Below are 23,807 nucleotides of genomic sequence, written 5' to 3' on the forward strand. Positions count from 1 at the left end.
TCATTCTCTGAAGAGACTTCATTAGATATTTTCACTAATGGGATAACCAAAGGTAAGGAAATTGCTCAACTTCATTTTTAACAATTTCGTCAAGGTTTTCAGCCAGTTACATTCTCTTCCTTCATTTTGTTGCTCTTACTGAGCAGTCTTCCAAATGACAATCGGTCAAGCATGTCCCTGAAGTCTTAATAACTACCTATGAAACTATCACTGTTCACATGAAACCACACACTATTTGAATATTGACCGAGTCAAGGGAATACTAGCTATGTACTTTGTCCTTCTTTGATCCCATATCTGTAGCAGATATGTAATAGCAGATAGGTAATACATTACCTATTTAGGCAATATATCTGGCCTGAAGATACCTCTCCCCAGAGTCAGTAGACCTTCAGAATGGCCCTGTAAGCAGTCACTACCAAGGAATCAGAATGTCCCTGAAACCTATTTGCAAAGAAAGAGAAGGCAGTCCTTGCAAGGAAAGGTATCAGGCCAGGATAAGTGATGCAGTAGTCCAAAATGTATAAAAGACTTGGACTCAACGTCGAGATCCCGATTATGTTTCTAAAATTATTCTTAGATGATTTTTGTACACATGTAAAATGGGGTAAGAAAGCCTTTACTTTAGCATCGCTGAAAGAGTTAATGGGGAAGTTTCTTTTTTTATTTTTAATACTTGTGAAAGCTTCTAGCATAGAGCCTGGCACATGGAAGATACTCAGTAGCTGGCAATTCATCATGATAATTTTGAGGGGTCTCTGACTGAGCGCAATAGTTCACCTCACTGACTTGAAAATTCCTGGAAGCCATGGTTATTCTACAATGCAGAAAACATTCTAAGGCAACATTCTCCATAAACTTCAACAAAATGCATTCTTGTCATTCCTCTCTAAAATACAAAATATCATCAATAAATAATTTTATGAAATCTCAACTAGGTTAAACCTCCTTAGAACCTGGCAAATCTGTCTGATCCAACCCTGCAGCTCCTGGGCTTCTCTGTAGGTGCTGACTCTCTTCTGTGGTGATCTTGTTCTCCTTTTTACTCTGTTCCTGCTCCTCCTTTCAGTGCCTGTTCGAACCTCCATCAGAGCAGGTTTCAGAGTGAGGAAAATAAAACATTTTCCATTTTTAAAGCAGCTCTGTTTGAAAGTTGCTTGAGTTCGATCCCGGGTACAAAAAAAAAAGAAAATAAGTAAGTAAGTTGATGCGTGTAGTGGGGCATGGTAATAAATATTTGAAGAACTGTCAATTTCAATACTGGATAACTTTTCCATCACATCTCACATTTCCTTTACTCTCCTTCAAGGTGACTTCTAAGCTTTCTAAGGAGCTTTCTAAGTGAGCCACTCTGTCTACACCTGCCATTGCTGATCCTGACATCTGTTGTGAGCGATCATTCCAGTCTCTGGCCCTCTCAGGTCCTTACCTCCCGTTATCTTGTCCTCTATCTTTGAGCTGTCTCCTGCCAAGTTCTCTGTTTCATTTGAATCCAAAAGTGGTTCCAAGCATCTGACTTTTCTAAGTAAAGGTATAATGATAATGCAATATTACAATCCTGCTTGTGAAAGTAAAATTTGATTCTCTTGAATCAAAAGCATATATGCTATAAAGTATTAATAATTTCAGGAAAATAAGATCATATTAAATGTAAATAGTTTTGGTAATAAGATTTTTGGATTTCATGTTTCAGAACTCTTTGGATACAAAGAATAAATAAGCAAACTATCTTCTGATCTCTGTATTATTCTGACAATTATGTTCCTTTACCTGCAATAATGATAATAATAATAATTATTATTATTATTGTTAATTTTATTTTGTTATATTTGTTTATATTGTTAGTTTTATTTTATTGTTGATTTTTATTTTGACACAGGGTCTTGCTAAGTTGTCCTGGCATGGCTCAAACTTTCTATCCTCCTGCCTTATCCTGCTAGAGCCCCTTTTATTACTGACTGATGACTGTCTGGCTGCAGCTGTAATGAGTGGTAGAGTGATTGCCCAGCATGTATGAGGCCTTGGGTTCCATCCGCAGCAAGTGGAGGTGGGGAGAGGGAGAGAGATTAACGATGGCTTCTAGTTACGGATGTTTATATGCACCTGATAGGATGTTTTGCATAAACAATCTTGTTAATCTTCACATTATTATTCTGGGATAACCCCATTTCATAGCTGAGGAAAATGAAACTTAAGAAAATTGAGTTAAGCAGGGTCCGAGTAGAAGGATTGAAATCTATTTCAAGCAATCCTTGAGGGTTTTTCTGCTGTGTTCACATCGTCTGTAACAGGCTAGGGCCCAGCCTCTTTTCCATAATTCCTTTCTCACGTCATCATGATCAGGGACATCTGTGGCTCTTTGAATTTAAGGCAATAATTTGGAAGGCAGAATTCCTAATCCTTGTTTCAAACTCACTGCTTACAAAATCTTAATGAAATTATCCACCTTCCTTTCTTTTCTTTTCCTTGCATTTATGCTCGAGAGGCAGAGGTGATAGGTGTGGATTCATGGAAAGAAAGCTGTACAGATCTGATAACAATTAAGTCACCAATTGTGATGCCTTGTTTTTCTCACTGGTTCCTTTCTTAGTCCTCTGTGTACCTCTTCCAGTTTGAATAATGCTTGATCGTCACCTGGGTTAAAGAGCAATATATAAAAAAGGCTAACAAGCATACCATGCTCTAGAATGAGCATCCTTGGTAGTTTTCTCTTTAACTCTCTCTCTCTTTTCTTACTGCTGGTTGAAATTTACCCGACTCAATCCCAGCTCCCCCTTTAACTTCCTTCTTCAGGGTTAGGTCTCACATGCTCTAATTCAGAGGAAAATGACTTATTTTCAAAAGCAGTGAATAACACTGCATTCTTTTGGCACAGGATGAAGACCAGCTCAGCTCTTCAGCGAGACCATCATCTATTGTTCTCTGAACAGTAAACCACTATTTCACACTGAGGTTGTTAGCTGCCGTTGTAGTCCAAGTCCTGGCTCCTCATGAATATGAAGTGAAGCCCTCTGACCCAGAAAGTGGCAGGTAATATAAAAGGAAGCAAAAAAGACAGGTGGGAAGAAAGACAAGCTTTATGTGATTCTGTACTCTTGAAATCTGCAGGTTCCAAGCAGGGAAAAAATGGGGTCTTGGAAGTGTGGAGGCTGCCTAAGTTGTCTGCTGATTCCTCTTGCACTTTGGAGTATCATTGTGAATATATTATTATATTTCCCAAATGGGCAAACTTTCTATGCATCCAGCAATAAACTCACCAACTACGTGTGGTATTTTGAAGGACTCTGTTTCTCAGGAGTAATGGTAAGTGTGACTTTTAGATTTGGGATTGCAGAAGGGGGAGCTACAGAAAATCATCCTACTGATCTTAGCTTTGAGATCTGGAAGATGGGTAGAGGTGGATGGGGAGGTAGTCCTTTAGGATTTCGGGTGCAGCTTTGTTTTCAATAAGCTACTCAGCGATGTAACTTCAGCAAAGCAGGAAGTACGTCCCAAATGAAAGTTTGTGGGTCACTGCCTTGTAAAAACAATAAATTGAAAAGTATCCCAAACCCCGTGAGTTATAACTACTTAGTCCTCAGTCGCATTATTCTTTTCTAGAGCAGATTTTGTGTCTGGAAGATTTCTGTAGCCCGAGGGGACATTGTGGCAGCATGGAAATGTCAGTGACACAGAGGTTCAGACAAACCTGCCTTCAAAGCTCAGCTGTGTCACACATGCTGTGAGAACTTCGGCAACAAAACCAGTGAGCCTCAGAGCCTTGTGTTGAAAACGTTAATAATGACATTTAATTTTCAAAGGATTTGTGAGGGTTAGATAAAATCACTTAAAGCGCCTAGGATAGAGCTGCTACAGTAGTAAGTAGTCAGTGCTATCGTGATTATAAAATACTCATCAGAGCCTGGGACATTATCAGCTCGAAATAGCCCTCCCTTATAACTCCAATAGGATGGACGAAGGGTGTTTTTTTACATATGAAGTCAAATCGCCAGTGCTAAGAACTCATGCTTTCCTCATAGTATTGTATGCTTTAAAAAATAAACAAACTGATAGCAGATCATGTTGGCAACCTAGAGGAAAAAAAATTTTTCCTGATCATCCCATTTCTAAAAACAATGCATTGTATACTGTAACTTTGCAAGGCTGTAATTCATGTCGAAGAAAATTCATTATAATCTATCTCTACATCTTTGTGTGTGTAATTTTTTGGGGGGGTACTGGAGATCAAACCCAGGACCTTGTGCTTGTGAGGCAGGCAGTGCCACTGAACTAAATCCCCAGCCCTGTGTGTCTGATTATTAAAATATTTGAATAGTTATACGGGAAAGCAGTTTTTGTTTCATTTTATTTTCCATATTCAATTAGTAAACCTTAAGATATTAGTGTCCACTGCCATTGAAGTTTCCATGTAATAGGTACATAACTAATGTTCTTCGTGGCATTACAAATAAATGCAAATCTTTGGGAGCAGAGTGGGTATACTATTTCAGCATCTAGGAAAATGATTACGCCCTTTGACTCAGTAATCCTAAATCTTATTATTAATTCTGAGGAAATACTCCAACATAATGAAAGAGTGATACACGCAGACATTGTGATAGCATTATTTACGAGAGTAAGCAATTAGAAGGAGCATCCTAGCAGAGAAAGGCTGAATAAATTCTGGCGTAGTCTCCTCATAGATTGGTAAAAACGTAATTAGGAAGATATGACAACATAAAAACATGCACATTATTTTATATTAAGTGCAAAATATACAACAAAATGGGATAAATTAGTATTGCAACTACGTGAGACACATGGGTATAAGAAAACACTGAAAAAAAGTATGCTAAAACACCCGCATGTGGTGGAATTATGGGTAATTTTCCTCCAATATTTTTGAGTCCCCTGTATTGTGGTTATGCTTGAAAACAAACAAACAAACAAAAGCAAGGCAATCTGTCTTTCAACAGTTGATGTCTAAGCAACAGGACACTGGGGCATGGAGTTAATTATTTCTACCAATATTGTACTTCACCTTTATCCCACTATTGCTTTCTCAATATGTAATTATAATAAATCAAAAAGGAGCAAGGCATAAATAAGATTAAATCAGAATCGGGCTAGGGATTTAGCTCAGTGGCACCACACCTGCCTTGCAAAAGTACAAGGTCCTAAATCCAATCTCCGGTATGAGGGGAAGAAAAGGTTAAACCAGAATCTATTAAAATCTGTAGTAACTAATGGTATTGGAGAGAGAAAGATATAAGACTCACCAGCTTAAAGTCCAGATAAAATTTAAAATAGGAAGCAACCTGTTTCTTATTTTTAGGAATTACTTTAATTTTCTAGGAAATTTATTATTTTAACTACATAAAAGATTTTTAGGAGAAAGGGGAGAAATACAGATAAACAACTAAATTGACAGATAAAGAAACAAAAGCTGAAGGAATTTGGAAACTGGAAATATTGGTTACAGATGGTAAAAGAACAGTGTGGATTTGGTATCGAGCATTAGGTATAAGGAGGAATGGAGAATTTCCCAGTTTGCAATCCATATCTGCCTTCACCAAAAATCATTACAGTAAAGACATCCACATTCTTTGCGTAGCTTGAGATCCTTTTTAAGAGTGTGGGGGGAAGTAGAATACATAGGATTCTTTAGTTTGCTGCTTGAAACAGACAAAACACACTGGAAAATTGGAACCTGAGATGGCTGTGTGGGGAAACTAAACTGACTTTTAAAGAAACGCGGTTTCAGATTAACTATGCCTGTCACCTCCATTCCCAGAGGGCAGTAATGCAGAGAGGCTGTCAAACCCCACCTCTGGTGAATAGCTTTCCTTTGTCCTCCACAACTCAGTGAGAAAAGCAGCTTTCCCGCCAAAGATGGCACTCTCCTGACCCTCCCATGTGCTCCTTCTTAATCATTAGCTTTGGATAATAGCTAATATTTATCAAACACTTACTCTGAATGTAGCACTAAGCTCAAATGTTGCATTCTGTCTCCTGACAACTCAGGAAAGCGAGTTCTCACACCGTGCTGTAGGGAAGGGTTCTCACAGCCGGCAAGAGGCGGAGCTGGGATTTGAACCCAGGTCCGCATGACTCCAAGGACTGCGCTTGGAGTTGCTGTTCTCTGATGAGGAGCAGGAGCGTGAAGCAGCACTCCATTTCTCACATTTCTTCCCTCCTTACAGATGCTTGTAGTAGCTGCAGTTCTCCTTGTCCTGGATAATAAATATAAATGTTGCCAGAGTGAAAACTGCAGCAGAAAGTACATGGTAAGAGTGATAGTCTGGGGTGGGCTGGGGGTGGGTGAGCGGCTCCAGCTTCCTTTCCTCTCATTCAGGAACGTGGAAACATTGACGCCATCACACTTTCTCCAAGTCCTGTCACTCAGAGACCGGAAGTTCACTCCTGAGGCCTTCTTCTACTTTGTTTACGCTATTTCCTCACCTTCATTCTGCTGATGCTCTGCCAGAAATCCAGTATTTAAATATATGTAAAATTACAAAACAATATTTCTTTCTCCTAAGTGGGTTTCTAGGTGTCTAGTTTGTCCCTTATCTACATCACTGAAGGCTAATTTATGTACAATAGATGGCATCCATTGAAGGTGTACAATTACATGAATTTTAGCCATTGGATGCATTTATGAGACTCAAGATAAGAACATTTCCATTACTCCCAAAGATTAACCTTTGAACTGTCCTTTTTCACTACAGATTAGTTTATATTTAATATAAAATGAATCTTACAGTATTTGCATTTTTTAATCTGGCTTCTGTCACACAGCAAAGTGATTTTTAGATTCATCTCTGTTGTTAGGCATATATGATGTGCTTTTTAAAATTAGAACTTTAAAAATAATTAAAGTGGCACCAGAGTGAATAATACAAGGTTTTCCCAGCCCAGGCTTAACAGGCAGACCTGGACTCCCACGTTTCCACCGTTAACCTCCTTCTCCTCCCCTTATCATCGTTAACTCATCCTTGCATAGCACTTTATAGTTCTTTCAGCTTTACGCAGTGAATTAGGCCATCACTGCTCCTATTTTATAGAAGGGGCCCCTGTGACTGAAGAAATGATAAGTAGGAGGACATTTACCACAAGGGCTGGTGGGCGTTTCTTTGCAGAACGGCTCCACCTTGCACTCACCTCGGAACCCACATAAATACTAGCACCCGACTCCCACCTGGAGTCTCTGACTTTATCTGGCTGAGGTATGACCTGGATATGGACTTTTCAAAATCTCTCAGGAGAGTTTAATGGGTAGCCAGGTTGGTACAGCCAACTTTCTTTCACTGGTGCCTCTAGAAAAGGAAATTAGTTGCTTAATTTAGCACTGTGTCCTAGTTGAGAAGAATTGAAATACAATCTCTCTCTTTCACTTCCTCCCTCTCTCTCCCCCCTTGTACGTGTGCGTGAGTGTGTGTGTGTGTGTGTGTGTGTGTGTGTGTACTCAGATATCCCCCATAGACACAGTAGTTGTATTATAATATGGGAGAGCTTTCAAGATTGTTTAGGTAAGAAATGGATTCATGTGCACATTGAAGCTATAACACTATTATGTTCAGGGAAATTCTAAGATCAAATGTGTTGCTCACTAAGTATGTAATAAAATCAACATTCCATTTATTTTAACTTACCATTAGCATCTCCAGCATGAAAGGCTGCTAGAACTAGCTTGAATATTGTCTTATATTCAGCATTGAAGGAGATGACTGACATCTCATTAGGGAGAGCAGAGCAAGGGGGCAGAGTCCTTTCTTCCTTGTTTGCCTTTTCAAGATAGGCTTGTAAATGAGGTTGCACTTCATGTGCCCCAGAGCCAAACGTGATGTAAACCAAAGTGAGCCGGGTAGGCATTAGAGCAAAAGTCGGTCTGTGAGGGAGCTGCTACTCAAGACCAGTCAAGTGTTACTATGATAAAATTGATGATAATTCCCAGTTTTCAGTAGAAATACAGGTTTTTATATATGTTCTCAACAATAAAATATTTCTTTCTCATTGAGTTTATTGGTACATTTTAGGTATACAGTACAGTTACATTCATCATTGGGATCTTGTACCTCTACATGACAGGTCTTGGTTCTCATTTTTCCCCTTGTCCCTGCCCTCCCTTCACCCCCTCCTCCCCTCCCCATTTACAAACACTTTATTTCCATTTTCTCGTATTTTTTTCTTTTCCCTTCTTACCTTTCCCCCACCCCTCCCACTCTCCCTACACCTTTAGCCCTTTGCTTCCTATTACACATGGTCAATATATCATTAGGCTCTTATGTACTATTATAGTTTTTCACACCAGACAAACTATTCAGTATTTGAACATGTGTGACTTATTTATTTCACTTAGGAGTATATCCTCAGTATGTATACATTTTCCTATGAGTGAATCTACCTTCTCATTCTTTATGGCTGAGGAGTATTCCATGTTATAGAAAAACCACATCTTTATCCAGTTTCCAACTGATGGGCAGATGGGCTTTTTCCAAGTTTTAGCTATTATACACTGCAGCTATAAACATAGGTGTGCATATATCACTGTGATATGATTCTTTGAATTCTTTTGGAAAGATACCCAGAAGAGGGATGGCTGGGTCAAATGGAACCTCTAGTCCCAGCTCTTTGAGGTATCTCCATATTGATTTCCATAGTGGTTGCACCAGTCTGCACTCCCACCAACAATGGAGAAGGGTTCCTTTCTCCCCACAACCCTGCCAACATTTGTTGTTTGATTTCTTGATAGCAGGCATTCTTTGTGGGGTGAGGTGGAATCTCAATGTTGTTTTCATCTACATCTCTCGAATGACCAGAGATGTGGAATATTTTTTCATATATTTACTTGCTGCTTTTACTTCTTTGTCTGAGAAATATCTGTTCATTTCAGATGCCCATTTTTGATTGGGTCTTTATATTTGGGGGCCTGATATTTTTGAGTTCTTATATATTCTAGATAATAGTCCTCTGTCTGAGGAGCAGCTGGTAAAAATTTTTTTCTCACATTGTAGGTTGTCTTTTAGTTCTGTTGATGTTTTCTTTTGCAGTGCAGAAGGTTTTTAAAAAGATGAGATCCCAGTTGTTGATTCTTTCTGCTAGTTCCCATGCTACTGAGGATTTGTTCATAAAATCTTTCCCTATGCCAATGTCTTCAAGAGTTCTGCTTAACTTATCTTCCAGCAAGTTTGGTGTTTCTGTTTTAATATTTAGATATTTAATCCACTTGGATTTTAGTTTAGTGCATGGTGAGAGATAAGGATCTAGTTTTAATCTTTGGCAGGTTGAGATCCAGTTTTTCCAACACCATTTATTAAAGAGACTATCTTGCCTCCAGTGAGGATGGTTGGCTCCTTTGTCAAAGATGAGGTAGCTGAGTTTATCTGCAGTTGTTTTTGTATCTTCCAATCTGTTCCACTGATCCTCAGGTCTGTTTCTTTGCCAGTCCATGCTGTTTTTATCACAGTGGCTTTGTAGTATAGTTTCAAATTGGGAATTGTTATACCCGCTGCCATGTCTCTGTTGCCTAGGATGGCTTTTGATATTCTAGGTCTCTTCTGGTTCCAAATGAATTTTTGGATTCTTTTTTCTAGTTCTGTGAAGTATAGTGTTGGAATTTCAATTGGCATTGCATTGCATCTGTATAGCAGTTTTGGTAGTATGGCCATTTTCACTATGTTGATTCTTCCTACCCAGGAGCAGGGGATATCTTTCCATTTTCTTATATCCTCTTTGATCTCTTTTTTCAGAGTGCTGTAGTTTTCAGTGTAGAGGTCTTTTGCTTCTTTTGTTAGGTTGATTCCTAGATACTTCAATTTTTTGGATGCTATTGTGAAAGGAATTGTTTCCCTGATTTCTCTCTCAGTGAGTCTGTTACTTGTGTACAAGAAGGCTATTGATTTTTGAGTGCTGACCTTGTATCCAGCTACTCTGCTAAAAGTGTCAATCAAGTCTAGAAGTCTTTTGGTGGAGTTTTTTGGGTCTTCAATGTAGAGTATCATATCATCAGCAAATAATGACAGTTTAACTTCTTCCTTTCCTCTCTTTATTGCTTTAATTTCTTTCTCTTGTCTAATTGCTGTGGCTAATGTTTCCAGAACTATATTGAAGAGGAGTGGTGATAGTGGGCATCCTTGTCTTGTTCCTGATTTTAAGGTGAAGGTTTTCGGTTTTGGGCATTTAATATGATGTTGGCTGTTGGTTTTTTCATAGATAGCCTTTACTAAGTTGAGATATAGACCACCTATTCCAATTTTTTGCAGGGTTTTTATCATGAATGGGTGTTGTCAAATGCTTTTTCTGTATCTATCGAGAGGATCATATGGTTTTTGTCCATGACTCTGTTAATATAGTGTGTCAACAATAAAATATGGACAGTTAATTCTCATTTAAACCAAATGAAACACATCTTGCTGGCCAAACTGAAGCCTGAACCAATTTGGTACTTTTGCATCTCTGTAATGAAAATTGAGGTCACCTAAAATTCACTTGTTGCTTGTGGATGTGTTCCTTCAAATTCATATTGAAACTTAACCCCCATTGTGGAATTAAGCACTTTGCTTAATTAAGTTATTCAGTCATGAGGACTCTTCCATCAGAAATTGGTTTAGTACCTAAAAGAACTTGAAGGGTTTTTTGTTTTGTTTTGTTTTGTTTTGGGTTTTTTGGCACCAGGGTTTGAACTCGGGCCCTTGCGAGGCAGGCAGCAGAACCACTGAGCTAAATCCCTGAGCCTTTGAAGAGTATTCTTGACATCTTCCACTGTGTGAGAACACATAGAAAGTGGTGTTTACAAAGGACAGACCTTCCTTAGATACCACATCTGGGGCAATTTCATGTTGGACTTCCCAGCCTTCAGGACTGAGAGCACTAACATTTTGTTGTTTATACATTATCCACCCTAAGTAATGTTTGTAAAAACAGCAACAGTTTGGTTTTCAGCCAAAATTCTTGGGCAGTTTTCCTTAGAAAGTAAATATTGGTTAAACAAGTTCATTTGAAATAATAGCTAATAATTGTAATGTTTTAATTTTTCCAAACAGCTGCTATATCATCTACAGTTTACAGAGAATGAAATTATGGTTCAGAGAGATGCTCATTCCACTCCCTTGAGGCTTGCCTCGACAGTGCAGTGGTGTGTGTGTCCAAGTGTGCATACATCTGTGGTGGCTGCCAATTTCCCCAAGTGAAAATTCCCCACTAATCTTCCTGCTGAACTGATTAAGGGCCATTTGATAAGCAAGGGTCTGACTCCTTTCAAAACACCCTTCTTCCTTTATTAAAGTTGGAAATAAACAAATAAATGAGCACAGGCAGATTTGCCTTATAAAGTATGACTATTCTACTCTCAAAAAATGTAGCTCCGGGACTGGGGATTTAGCTCAATGGCACTGCACCTGCCTTGCAAGTGCAAGGTCCCGAGTTTGATCCCCAGTACCAAAAAAAAAGAAAAAGATGTACTAATGTATAAGCAGTGGAAAAATTTTAAACAAAGAAATATAATTTGATGTAATTTTATTCCTGACATCACAGGTTTGGTGTTCTAGCTGTTTCTGGTCTCAGCTTATGGATTTATCAAGTAGTTATTACATATTGATTTTTTTGTGTCTTACTTTTACCTTCACATTAACATATTTTAAAATAGATTCATTTTCCCCCAAACCAAATTACCCTTCTTAACATCCCTGTTTGTGTATGCTCGTCGTCCAAACCCTAACTTAGGGTTGTTCATTCGGCCCCTCTGCGCCCCCTTGACGTGTTTTCCTCCTGTGCATGTCTTTGGCACGGAAGTTGCCTCCACATGGAATCTTTATCTTCGGGCCCTCTCACTTTCAGATCATGTGCTGCCACCACCACTAAGAGATCTTCCAGAAGTACATTTGGTCATGTCACTTCTTTGCTCAAAAACCAGCTTTATGACTTCTCAGAAAAACAAGACAAGATGAGTTCAAAATAAACCAAGAACCCTGGAAAGCAAGGGAGTGCTCAAAACAGGGTGGGGGATATCAAAGGACATTGGCTGCAATAAATGGGGTTTCTGAGCCAGTCATGGTGGCGCATGCCTGTAATCCCAGCACTCGGGAGGCTGAGGCAGGAGGATCGCTGTGAGTTCGAGACCAGCCTAGGCTACATAGTTAGTTCCAGGTCAGTCTCAACTACATAGTGAGACCCTGTCTCAAAAAAACAAAAAACAACCCTCCCCCTAAAAAAACAAATAAATGGGTTTTCTGATGGCCAAATCTGGACAGTTAACAGAGTAATGGAGGTTGGGATTGTAGCACATTATGTTATATAACCTATGAATCCGAAGTAATCTTGAAAGAGAGGAGCAAAGGAGAGAGAAAGGGAACTTGAAAATTCTGTACAGGAAAAATGATAGCATAAAATACGAGGACATGATAGAATTTTAAAGCTGCACATTGCAAGCCCTGGTGATCAGTGGGCAGGAGGCTCACCAGTGGTTGCTAGATCCATCAGGGAAATGTTGTTAGGAAATGGCTATGACACTGCCTCCAAGCACTGCCTCACCGATTCTTTACTAATTTCAAAACAGAAAATGTACCTGCACAGGGGAGAGTTCTGAATGACGCCCTTAGCCAGGAGAACAAACTTAGCACCACTGATAGCATGAAGGGTGCACAGTATAAAGCATACCATTCAAGTATTCTTGACAAAATATCTGCATCCACGTGTGCGGAAACAATTAGAAAAGCCCAGAATGTGGGTAATCATACGACAATAGGCTGACCTTTCTTTTTAAAAAAATATCAATATTATGAAAAGCACAAAGTCAAACTGGTGCAGATGAAAGGAAATGACACCCTTGTATCCTCGGACCTTTTACAAAAAAGTTTTGAAGAGTTACAAAGCAATAAACTGTTGTTATCCTTGGAAAAGATGTAGTTAAGATTATAAAGTCTGCAAACTCTCTTTCAAATGAGTCAGCAACACAGATATATGAATAAATATATGTCTGTGTGCGTGTATACACTGTACACATGCAGGGGGCACAGATGAGCTTCCATATTCAGGACGAGGCAGCCTGGATACAAGGCACACGGGGATTCGCGGCACTACACTTTCGACTTTTTTATGGACTTAACAATGTTAAGTTAAATGTTGTTGGGAAGATGTCCTTAGTCAAGGAGGAAGTGCGGGTCTGTGACCCAGCATTCAGGCATCTGTGGAGCTGTCCTTGCTGTGTGATCACTGAAGGCTGAAGCGTGTTCCGTCAAACGTCTCTCTACATGGGCACCAGGGCGATTTGCTCTTCGGAGCTTCTCCCCTCGCTCCTGTGGTCAGACCACACTGCTCACCGCTCCCGACTCTCTTGCACCAGCTGCCTGTGAATGTGACCCCTGCTCCCGCTCAGATGGACACACCCTCCACCCCTCCCTGCCATCCGCGTGTGAGCGCGAATACCCAGACTTGCACACGATAGGCCCCTTTTCGTTCCTTCGTGTGAAAACATTAACTTATCTTCACAGAATGAAAGCCCAGAGCTTAACGTTCTTACAGAACCCTGCGAGTCCAGAAAAGAACGGGGTTTATAAATAATGAGGGTTGATCAGTCACATCCTTTCACTGCATTTCTGTAAGAGGAGATCCTTTATTTTGATGTTAAAATTCCAGAAAAGGGGGAAAAATTCAGTACTAGTTCTCGCTGTATGATGGCAAACAAATGGTCATTTTCAGAGATATTTTAAATATCACCTATATTCTGGTTAAATGTTTCTGTCTGCCCTGACGTTGGGCATTGTGTAAGCCGCAGTGTATGTGGATCAGAAGGGGGAGTAGCCGCTTGAAAATGTACCCACACGACCCCTTTGTCTCAGTCCGTGGCAATAACCTTCTCCTATGTTTACTTTAGACACTGCTGTCGTTTATCTTTTCTGCCCTTGGAATTGCTTTCTCTGGATACTGCCTGGTCATGTCTGCTTTGGGTCTTGTCCAGGGCCCATACTGCCGCACCCAGGATGGCTGGCACTATGCATTTGAAGGCACTGCAGGACGGTAAGGAGTAACTCCCCAAACCAAGGAGCTCAGAAACCCAGAAACCCCTGGCCCCACACTGCCCCCCATTTGCCACAGGAACCGTGGGGTTCTACGTGGCCACCATGCAAACTTTTCCTACTAACTTACTAATATCCAGATCAATTTGTTCATTCCTGCACAGATCTTTAATTAGATGTTTACAGTCTCCAGTCTTTTATTGCAATATGCATCCAATATTTGGGGGGCTATCACGGACATATCCAAATGAAAGGTATGTTTTCTCATGTTTCAGAGTAGGACCTCAGGGTTATTGTGGCACTTGGGGCCTGATTGGTTCCAGCAATTCAGTCTCATTTTGTGGCCAGGTTGGACATAGGATTTTTTACAGGTGCGGAAGGGGCTTGGCTGGGAGGAAGTTGTGATGTCCATCCATAGTGCCCCTCTGTGCTACAGCAACAGGGGCAAAGCAGAGATAGAACCAAGTGAGTGAGACACCCGCTCTGAGATCCAGGAACACAACTTGATACCCGAGGTTCTGGAAGGAGCCAGGGGCCCACTTAGCTTGCCCAGAACTCTGGTAGATCTAGCAACCCAACCTTGACTCTCAGAATGCCTCACTCTGGCCCTGTGCTGGCTTTATTGGGTGACCAGTACCTGCTGACATAGCTTGGGCCCAGAAATAAATATGAGAGGCCCATTGAGTCTCTTTGTCTTTGTTCTGTGCTCAGCATTCTAATGGAATAAACTATGAGAGGGTCTACCATTCACTGGGGAAGTTACATTTTCTTCTCAGCTCCCAGCGATCAGCTAGATGTGCTCAAGGGCATTGTCTATCTGGATGTCACAGGCATGGCAGAACTGCCCAGAGCTCCTTCATTGTGGACATCTGATAATGGGTGACATGCTTGACTTCTTTTAGGAAGCAGGGATCTCCTTTAGGTAAGGGGGACCCAGACAGTAACTGCAGGGCTTGAGTAATTGGAGGAGAAACTCTTGTGAGATTGAAGGGGCTGAAGAAAAGCATTTAATATACAAATTCCTTCAAGGGTTGGAAGACCCCATCCCTTCTTTTATGCTACCAGCCCCTGAAATTTTCCCTGCCACCAAACTGAAATGTGTCCTCTTTCAACGCATAAATTTCAGGCTGCCCACATGCCTCTCCACCACTCCTATAAGTTGTCTCTGATGCTCGTTTTCACCTCCTCTGTCTGTATAAAAATGTTTGGAGGTCACATTAGGAAGGTAGTTTCTGGTCTTCTAGAAGTTTCCAAAACTTAGAGATGCAGGGTGGAACAGGGAAATAGAGCCTCTCAGTTATTCACTTGGATAACTGTTTCAGCAAATATTTACTGAGTACCTACTATGTTGTGGAGCAGTTGGGCCAAGTGCTACAGAATCAGAGATAAAGTATAGAGAGCCGCTCCTCCCACCACCACCTAGGACCTAATGGAAAACTAGAGATAGAAGCCCTAGGGTGAAAGTTGCCCTTGGAGTGTAGATCTTTGGTGCTTCTAGTCTTTTCTCTCCTACTAATAAGATCTGTGACCTTTGGCAAATATCTGATATCTCTGAGTCACTACAAGTTGGAAATAATAATCTTTTCTAACTCACAGAATTGAGTATTAAATAGAAGTAATGCACAAGGGAGATGTAATAAGTTTTTATGACATGCCAAGATTTTTTATTAGTGTCATTACTTTATTAGGTCATTACTCTGCATGCACCTTTCTGCCATGTGACATTCATTCTGCCAGCCGCCCAGTGTGTATGATGCTGCCACTGACTCATATGATGACTGGCGAAGATCCTGAATCCATCTTATTTTTAAAACATTTTTATTGGCACATGTTTGTGGTATATAATGATTGCATTCACGATGGGGAATTGGTACCCTACACAACACGCCGCACTTATGTTTCATCCCCTCCCTATCTCCTCTCTCATGCTCTCCTCCCTGTCTTGACCCCTTTTCCTTTTGCAAAAGTTCAATCTCCATATTTTCTATTCTCTATCTTTTGTTTTTGCTCTTTTTATTATACTTTGGGTCTCTCATCTAAGAGAGAATAAAATATTTAAGCTTATGTGTCTGATTTATTGTACTTAACATTATGGTCTCAAGGATCATCCATTTTCCTATGATTGGCTCAGATTTATCCTTCTTTATTGCAAAGAAGGATAGACCTCCTTGTGTATAAATACCACATTTTCTTTACACATTCATCTGTCGATGGACATACAGGCTGATTTCCATGCCTTATTTCTCCATCAATTGTGAGACATGTTTTTTCAGGACACATTAATCTAGTTGGAAGATGTTTTCTTTTAGAGTGTGAAACAATTTACTCCTTTTCTGTTGGCCTTTAAGGTTTGTGTTGGCAAGTCTATTGTAACTCTAATGAGTTTACCTTTATAAATGATTAGTTGCTTTTCTCCAGAAGGTTTTAAGACTCTATATTTGGGTTGGACTTCTGAGGTTTTGTTCATGATGTGTTTTGGAGAAGTCTTTTCCTGATTGTGGCTATTTGGAGTTCTTTATGCTTTGTCGTCTGTACATTAAATTCCTTCTCTATACTTGGAAAATTTTCCGCTATTATTTCTGCAAACCAGTTCTTTATGCCATTCGTACTGTCTTGTGATTTTTCACTAATTTCAATTAATCTTATATTAGTGTTCTTTGCATCATCTAGCAGCTGGTGGATCCATTTTTCATGATTTATTGTTGTTTTTAAGGTGTTTTTGAATATATGGTCACCTGCATCAGTCTTAGCTTCTAGTTTTTATAGTGTGTCCTCATATCGGTTGCTTCTACTGCCCATACATTCAACAGAAACTTTTATCATCTCCTTGATTATTGTTTAGTACTTTTGTATGAACTCTAATTCTTTGCTAAAATGGTCATTCATGTTTTGTATAAATCTTTTTTGGCTCAACCAGCTTTATTCAGTGTCTTCTGTAAGCTGATTGCTTTTATTATGTCATTATCTGTTTAGTTATATCATCTTTGAGTTCACCAAATACCTTATTGATCTGTGATTTTTGTCCCATCTTTTATCATTTTGTATAGTTCAGCTATTTGGTTTTTTTAAATTTCCTCCTATTGACACCCTAGGGGTCAGCTTTGAGTGAGTTGGAAGTTTTCAGAGGCATTAGTTGCCTTGTCTTCTTATTTGTGTGTGTGTGTGTTCATGCACACCCATGCTACAGTTTACAGATCCATTACAGTGGAAAGACTTTGTTGTTAGTGTAAAATTTTTTTGGTTAGTGTCTCTGCTTTTTAGTGTTACACTCTTGTCATGGCTGTGGACCTTTGTCTCTGTCTCAAGATCCAACCATCTCTGTTATTTCAAAGGGGAGGGTTCAGGCGGTGAAGTTGGCCCAGAACCCAGTTCTCCAGAATTGAGCCACAGTACTGTTTATGACAGATAGATAAACCAGATATCAACATACTATAAAACCAATTAATAGGGACAACAGTGCCACCCTGGCCATTGAAACACAATCAGCAACAGTAAGAGACTTAAAGAGAGACTGGATAATGTTGACATCTACTAAATAGCTACTGAATGTGACAGCTATATCATCATTAACAATAGAAAAAAAATCAACAAAAATAGCATAGATTTAACTAAATACCTAAAGATTAATACTAGTAAGAGTAAAGAGGGGGTGGATCAGAAATGGAAGAATGAAACAAGTAAAATTTGAAAAATAAAGGATGAGGAAGAGAGGAAAGTGAGAGTAAGGATCCTATTAAGGTGTAAAAGAAAATTAATAGAATCAGATAAAAGTAACAGAAAAGAACAAGAACAAGAAGATAAAACAGAAAAAAACAGAGAGCAAAATGTTAAACAAGAAAAAACTCAAACCCCAGAAAACCAATGAAGACAGAATGGAGAGGAGAAGAAATGAGTCAAAAAAGTTTCTCTTATTTTGCATGACTGTTTTCTTTCTAAGGTTTGCACCGGATATGGGATGAGGGATGGTGAGAGGCACTGCTGAGACCTATTTTGTTTCCACACTCCTATTTCTGAGTGTGAATTCTGGATTTTGTCTCATTTTTCCCCCTGGGTGTTGTCAGTCAACGATCCACTCTGGTCACTCCAACGGTTCTAGTTAACATGTTCCTCTGTGTATTCCCAAGTTATGTCTTTCTCTGCTTGATGAGGTGTCCCTCTCCACTGTCCCCTCTGTCCATACACTTCAGGCTGTGGCAACCGTCCAAGCTGAGCCCTCTCCCTGCTCACAATGGTAGGTGGGACTAGCAGACAGACCACTGAGTTCTGTGCTGGATGCAGGCAGTGGGATTGGGATTCAAGCAAATCTCTGGACTTAATGACAGGACTTTCAGACCCAACCCCCTCTGAAAGCTATGTACAATCAGTCTGCCTTCTCACCACGAATGGCAGGGCACTGGCATCCTTCCTGGCCTGAGTTTAAATTTCTCATCGGTTTCTATGTCTAGCCCACACTCTCTCCATGATGGTTACTTGCGGCAATTGCATACCCAGTCACCGTGGTAGGGTGACACCAAAAGCTCTGCAGAATAGTTGTTCTGTAATTGTTCTGTAACTCAGCTTTAAATGATTAACCCCTTCCCCAAATGGATCCTGATCAAACACTGTCAAATATGGCAAAAACTGCACTGGGTTTCTTCTCCAACCCTAGCCTGACTTGTGGAAAAAGCTGCTTTCAGAGTAAAGCCTCACAAATTTGTGCAGTTTATAATAGCTACGGGCTCTTGGGGGGCTAGCACCACCGGTCCGGTCTGTTCTTTCTCCGTGGGGCTGCTGACCCTCTTACCTTGTAACAGCAAAGACAGTATTCTCTTCCTGGGAGAAGGGGGTCAGCTTCCCAGACTGTTTTGTTCCTTTCTCCTCCTGTTTCTTGTTTTTCCACTTCTCTGTTGTTTCTAGTTTCCCTGTCAGCTCCCTCCTGATTCTCAGAGATCTCCTTTTTTTTTTTCCTTTTCACCAAGTTGTTGTTTTCCAGGTGTCTTGATTCCAGCTCTACGAGAGGCTGCATTTTTCTGAATCCATCTTCATTTAATAAATATTTATTGATCTTTACAGTATACTGGGCGCTGCCTAATGTCTTAGGCCTTTCGAGATGAATAAAATACAATCAGTGCCCTTAGAGTACACAGTCTGATAAGGAAATAGAACCAGATGCTGATGAATTGGTTCAAGTACACATTCAGGACTGCAACCAATGGGATAAAATCGGTTACAGAGACTGTGGAGAGAGAGTATCAGGGCAAGCTCCTCTAATCCTTCCCACCTTCTAGTGAACTTATGCTTTTCCTTAGTTCATACAAAGAGCAAAGAGTAACCTCCTCTGGGAGACACATAGCAACCCTTCAAGCCATCTGGTTATAGAGTGTTGGATACTCTGTGCACAGCATGCAATGGGAACAGTCCAGAGAAAGGATCTGGAGAGAGACTTCCTTGGTGGCTGTGGCAGAGTTAGGATACCAGATGGTAAAAGGTAGATCTAGAACAATAGTAACAGAAAATCACATTTGTGTTGTTTTACAGGATCCAATCAACCTTTCTACACTTCTTACCAGATATTCGCAATAACGGGATGTATTAATCCATTATCCAGATAAGACTCTGGAAGTCAGAGGCTAAAGTCCCTTCCCCAAAGTCCTATACATCCAGGAGTGCTGACTCCATATTCAGTGCTCATTACTACTTGAGATAAGAGCCATTAGCAAGGTTAAGAAATTTTCAGCAGTCTCTGAGGTTCCAGTCGCAATAGAGGACAGGAAATTTTTAAAAAGTAGAGGAAAAGAGAGTTAAAAGGAAAGGGGTAGGAGATAAATGAAGGAAGGAGGAAGAAAAGCAAAGAGGAGAGTTCATGGGACAGAGAGTGGTCGCCAAAGTAGGGTTCACCTCTTCCCTTCCCTGGTACCAATACCCACAGCCGGGTGTGTAGCCCTCAGTTTGCATAGTGTTGCTCTGAAAAAAATAGAACCACCTTACTGTTCACTCATGGTACTTGTGAATATCTATTTGTAGTTCTGCCCTATAGAGTGATGACTATTTTTATAGGCTGGTTTTCCATAGAGTCCAGTTCTCCATTTTAATTTATCTGAATAGAGAGGGTTTGGCCCTTAGGAGTAGTTCTTTTTATTCTCCTTGAGTTTTTTGGTACATTTTCGGGATACAGTACAGTTACATTCATCATTGGGATCTTGTACCTTTACATGACAGGTCTTGGATCTCATTTTTTCCCCTTATCCCTAGCCTCCCTTCACCCCCTCCTCCCTTCCCTATTTACAAGTACTTTATTTCCATTTTTTCATGTTTTTTTCCCCTTATTTCCTTTCCCCTACCCTTCCCACTTCCCCTACACCTTTAGCCCCTTTCTTCCTATTTCCCATTATCAATTATCTCATTAGGATCTTACATACCATTATAGCTCCTTAGAATTAGTTCTAATGGTCCAGACAGACCTGGGAATGAGCAAGTCAGATTGATTCAGTGTGTGTGTGTGTGTGTTCCTCAAATGGGAAGGAGATAAAGAGGTGGTGGGAGAGAGGAGAGATTAGGAGATGAAAAAGAATTTAAGATGTGCTATGTATATGTACCACCTCCACAAAGGAATGTAAATATTATGTACTATAGACATGTACTAAGAAAAAGTTTTTTGAAGTTAAAAAAAAAAAAAGACTGTCATGGAATGTTTGAATTTTGAATTTTCACATTCTTTGTTAAACTACACTGTCTGAAACCCTCAATCTGCTGTACTCCAACCCCACAGTCAGATCTTTGTAATAGCTAGGACAGAACCAGAGGTTCTTACTATGGGGTCCAGAGTGGCAGCAAACCAGCAGCATCCCCTGGGGACTTAGAAAAACGGAAATGACTATCTCACCCAGACCTCCCAAATCCAGCACTCTGGGGTGGGCCCAGCAATCCGTTTCTTGTTGAAACTTTTGGATACTCCGGATACTCAAACTCAAGTTTGAGAGTCGCTGTTTAAGGGCTCGGGTCAGAATCAAGGAATTACTAACAGAATATCTCTTTGCTATTTTGGCACATGTGTGATTTTATGCGCAGTATAAGCTCCATCCCATCTCTGTCCCACTTTGGCCTCTTGAGAAAGGCTTTCTGCCTCTGGGTGTTAATGTGTGCTGCCTTTCACTGCTGTAGAACTTTTCCTGTGTGTTTTGCTGTCTAATTAAACTGAAATTGCATGTAAAACAGACACCAATTTATAACAAACTAAATGTCTAATTCAAGGATATGCATGCAGTGTGTTCAGTGTGTATATGTATGAATGAATGGTTTTCCAAATGTATAATCATATTATGCTCCAATATTACCAATATAATAATGCATTAATATTACCATAAAGTTTAGTAGTATCTACTAATTTCCCAAACACATCAATACCTGTATCTTCTTTCTTGGATCAAGGGTACAGACTTGGCCGTGGATCTTGTTGACCATCTGCTCCCTCTCTCTCAGTTTCCTTACAAACTCCAGTCTGTGGACCTGGTGTCTGGAACCTGCACACGTGGTGGAATGGAATGCCATTTTGTTTTCTATTCTCATAACCCTCAGCGGGCTTCAAGTGATCGTCTGCCTCATCAGAGTGGTCATTCAATTATCAAAGATGCTGTGTGGCACCTACTCAGTCATCCTCCAGGTAACAGACGTCTCCACCTGCTCCATCTTACTCCCACTTCTCGAAAGTCAAGGAATATTATCAAAAGGTTTCTAGAATTTCACATTCCCTCCACTTCTACTGCTTTGTCTCTACTCAAAATCCAGAAGTCTCATTTTTTTCTGATATTCCACTGTGTCAATCTTTGAATTGAGTCAACTCGATAATTGTAGACTGTACATTCCACATTGTATGGGGGGCAGGACAGCAGTTTTGAGTGAATGTCTTAGGTACTTTTTTCTCATTGCTAAGACAAAATACCCAACACCCCTAGTTTAAAGGGGAAAGGTTTAGTTACCTCACAATTGTAGAGGTGTTAGTCCTTTATCAGCTGGCTCCAAGGCAGGGTGGCTTGGCAGAGGTGCATTGCAGAGAAGAACCGTTCATGGTGCCCACAAGGTAGCAAAAACGACAAAGGATCTTAAGAGTGTCTTTTTGCCCCTTTTATTTTATCTTGAGTTTTTGAGATGGGCAGCACTCGCACCTTTAATCTTAGTGCCCTTGCTCCTAGCATTGCACCGTGAGTGAATCCCATTCTCACCCACTCTAGATCCAGCCACCCCTGAAAAAGCCCCACCTATGACCACATGAGGCTTTGGGGACACACCTAGAAACAAACCACAACAATGAGCACTATCTCGTTGTTCTAGGTACAGTGAGCCCAAAGCATGAAGAAATTTTACCATTTATTAAAAATTTCCCTCTTTGTAAGATAATTAAGGGCTTAGAATCTTATCCTTCTGAAACAGCTTCTCCGAATTACCAATTTTTTTTTGTGCTGTGTGCATTAACACATGGTTTAAAGAAGGGAAATGTGTCTTTATCCTATTGAAATTATTTCAACTTTATCTGCTAAAATACTAATGTTAATTTAGTTATAGTTAATTAAAAGAATCATACCACAGTGATATATGTGTATCCACGTTCATAGAAGCATAATTTGTAATAGCTAAAACTTGGAAGCAGCTCAGTTGCTCATCAACGGGAGGCTGGATAAAGAAAATGTGGTCTTTTTATAAAATGGAATACTACTCATCCATAAAAAATGAGAAGTTCTAGACATTTATAGCTAAATGGATGCACATTGAGGCGATACTCTTAAGTGATATAAATAGGACACACATGTGTAAAGACCGAATAGTTTCTCTAGTGTGAGAAACTGAAAGTATAAACAAGGACTAAAAGGTATAATAGATAATGTGAAATTAGAAGAAAAGGGACAAAGAGGAAGGGGAAATGTGAGGGTTAGGGGAAAGGAAAGAAGGGAATGGAATTAATATGAGGAAATGAAAAAATGGAATCAAAGTCTTTGTAGAGGGAGTGAGGGAGGGGTTGGAGGGCAGGGGAATGTGGGGAAAAGCACCAAGATTGCTTATATAAAGGTACAAATTTCCAACAATGACTATCATTATATTGTATACATTAAATGTACCAATAAAATTAATTCAAAAAATTTAGTTATAGTTGAGGCTGCTAACAAGTACCGAAACATAAATGAGAAAGTGTTTGTTGTTTAGCAACATAACATGTGTATGCCTTTCCTAGAAGTTCCAAATAGATATCCTATTCTGTCATGTTTTAAATATGAAATATAAGTTTGATTGCTCCTTAGATTATGGATCATTAATCAAGTCAAACTTATGACTTATTGTATTTTTCCTTTTTTTCCCCTGTAGCCTGGAATCATTTGAGTAAGGACAAGAATGTTTCCATTCTGAAGATATGAGCAACTATCTAAGTCTTATATCCACTGTATACACCGGAGAGCAATTTTCCAACGACAGAGTTTTATAGATTTAGTGTATGTTGTGATAATTTTGAAATGTATAGTCCTCACTGGACATGCCAGTTGTGCTACCTTTTCATTTAGAATTTTTTTCAAAGTTATATGTGCCAGGAACTTCAGAAATGTTCATACCCTTTGATCAAATAAACCTATTTCAAGAATCTATGATATGGAAACAAGAATGTGAAATAAAGCTTCACGTAAATCTGTATAAATGCTAATAATAACATTAATCATTAATAGCCAAAGTCTAACTTGAGGTGAAGGACTAAAGAGTGGTTCCTTAGGTATGAAATTATATGGTAATTACAAATGATATTTTAGAAATTAATAATGTAACATAAAAGGCAATTTAGAAAGCTATGTATAA

The 23,807-nt window shown here is 39.7% G+C and overlaps 1 protein-coding gene across 1 annotated transcript; it reads left to right on the forward strand.

Moving 5' to 3' along the window:
* Tm4sf18 (transmembrane 4 L six family member 18) lies at positions 1-23,807 on the forward strand. Its single transcript, XM_010625291.3, has 7 exons — positions 1-52; positions 2,876-3,030; positions 3,109-3,303; positions 6,183-6,266; positions 13,853-13,995; positions 21,453-21,633; positions 23,328-23,807. Exons 3-7 carry the CDS (start codon positions 3,127-3,129, stop codon positions 23,340-23,342), a joined length of 600 nt encoding a protein of 199 aa, XP_010623593.1. The 5' UTR covers positions 1-52; positions 2,876-3,030; positions 3,109-3,126; the 3' UTR covers positions 23,343-23,807.

This window comes from Fukomys damarensis, unplaced genomic scaffold (genome assembly GCF_012274545.1).
Source record: "Fukomys damarensis isolate Sample0158 unplaced genomic scaffold, DMR_v1.0_HiC HiC_scaffold_37, whole genome shotgun sequence".
NCBI classification, from domain to species: domain Eukaryota; kingdom Metazoa; phylum Chordata; class Mammalia; order Rodentia; family Bathyergidae; genus Fukomys; species Fukomys damarensis.

Bases quoted from the DNA above. Each gene is read 5' to 3' on its own strand.
- Tm4sf18 (XM_010625291.3), top strand. From the start codon at position 3,127: ATGGGGTCTTGGAAGTGTGGAGGCTGCCTAAGTTGTCTGCTGATTCCT. The intron at 3,304-6,182 runs GTAAGTGTGACT...CCCTCCTTACAG, and splicing joins TCTGTTTCTCAGGAGTAATG to ATGCTTGTAGTAGCTGCAGT. The intron at 6,267-13,852 runs GTAAGAGTGATA...TGTTTACTTTAG, and splicing joins ACTGCAGCAGAAAGTACATG to ACACTGCTGTCGTTTATCTT.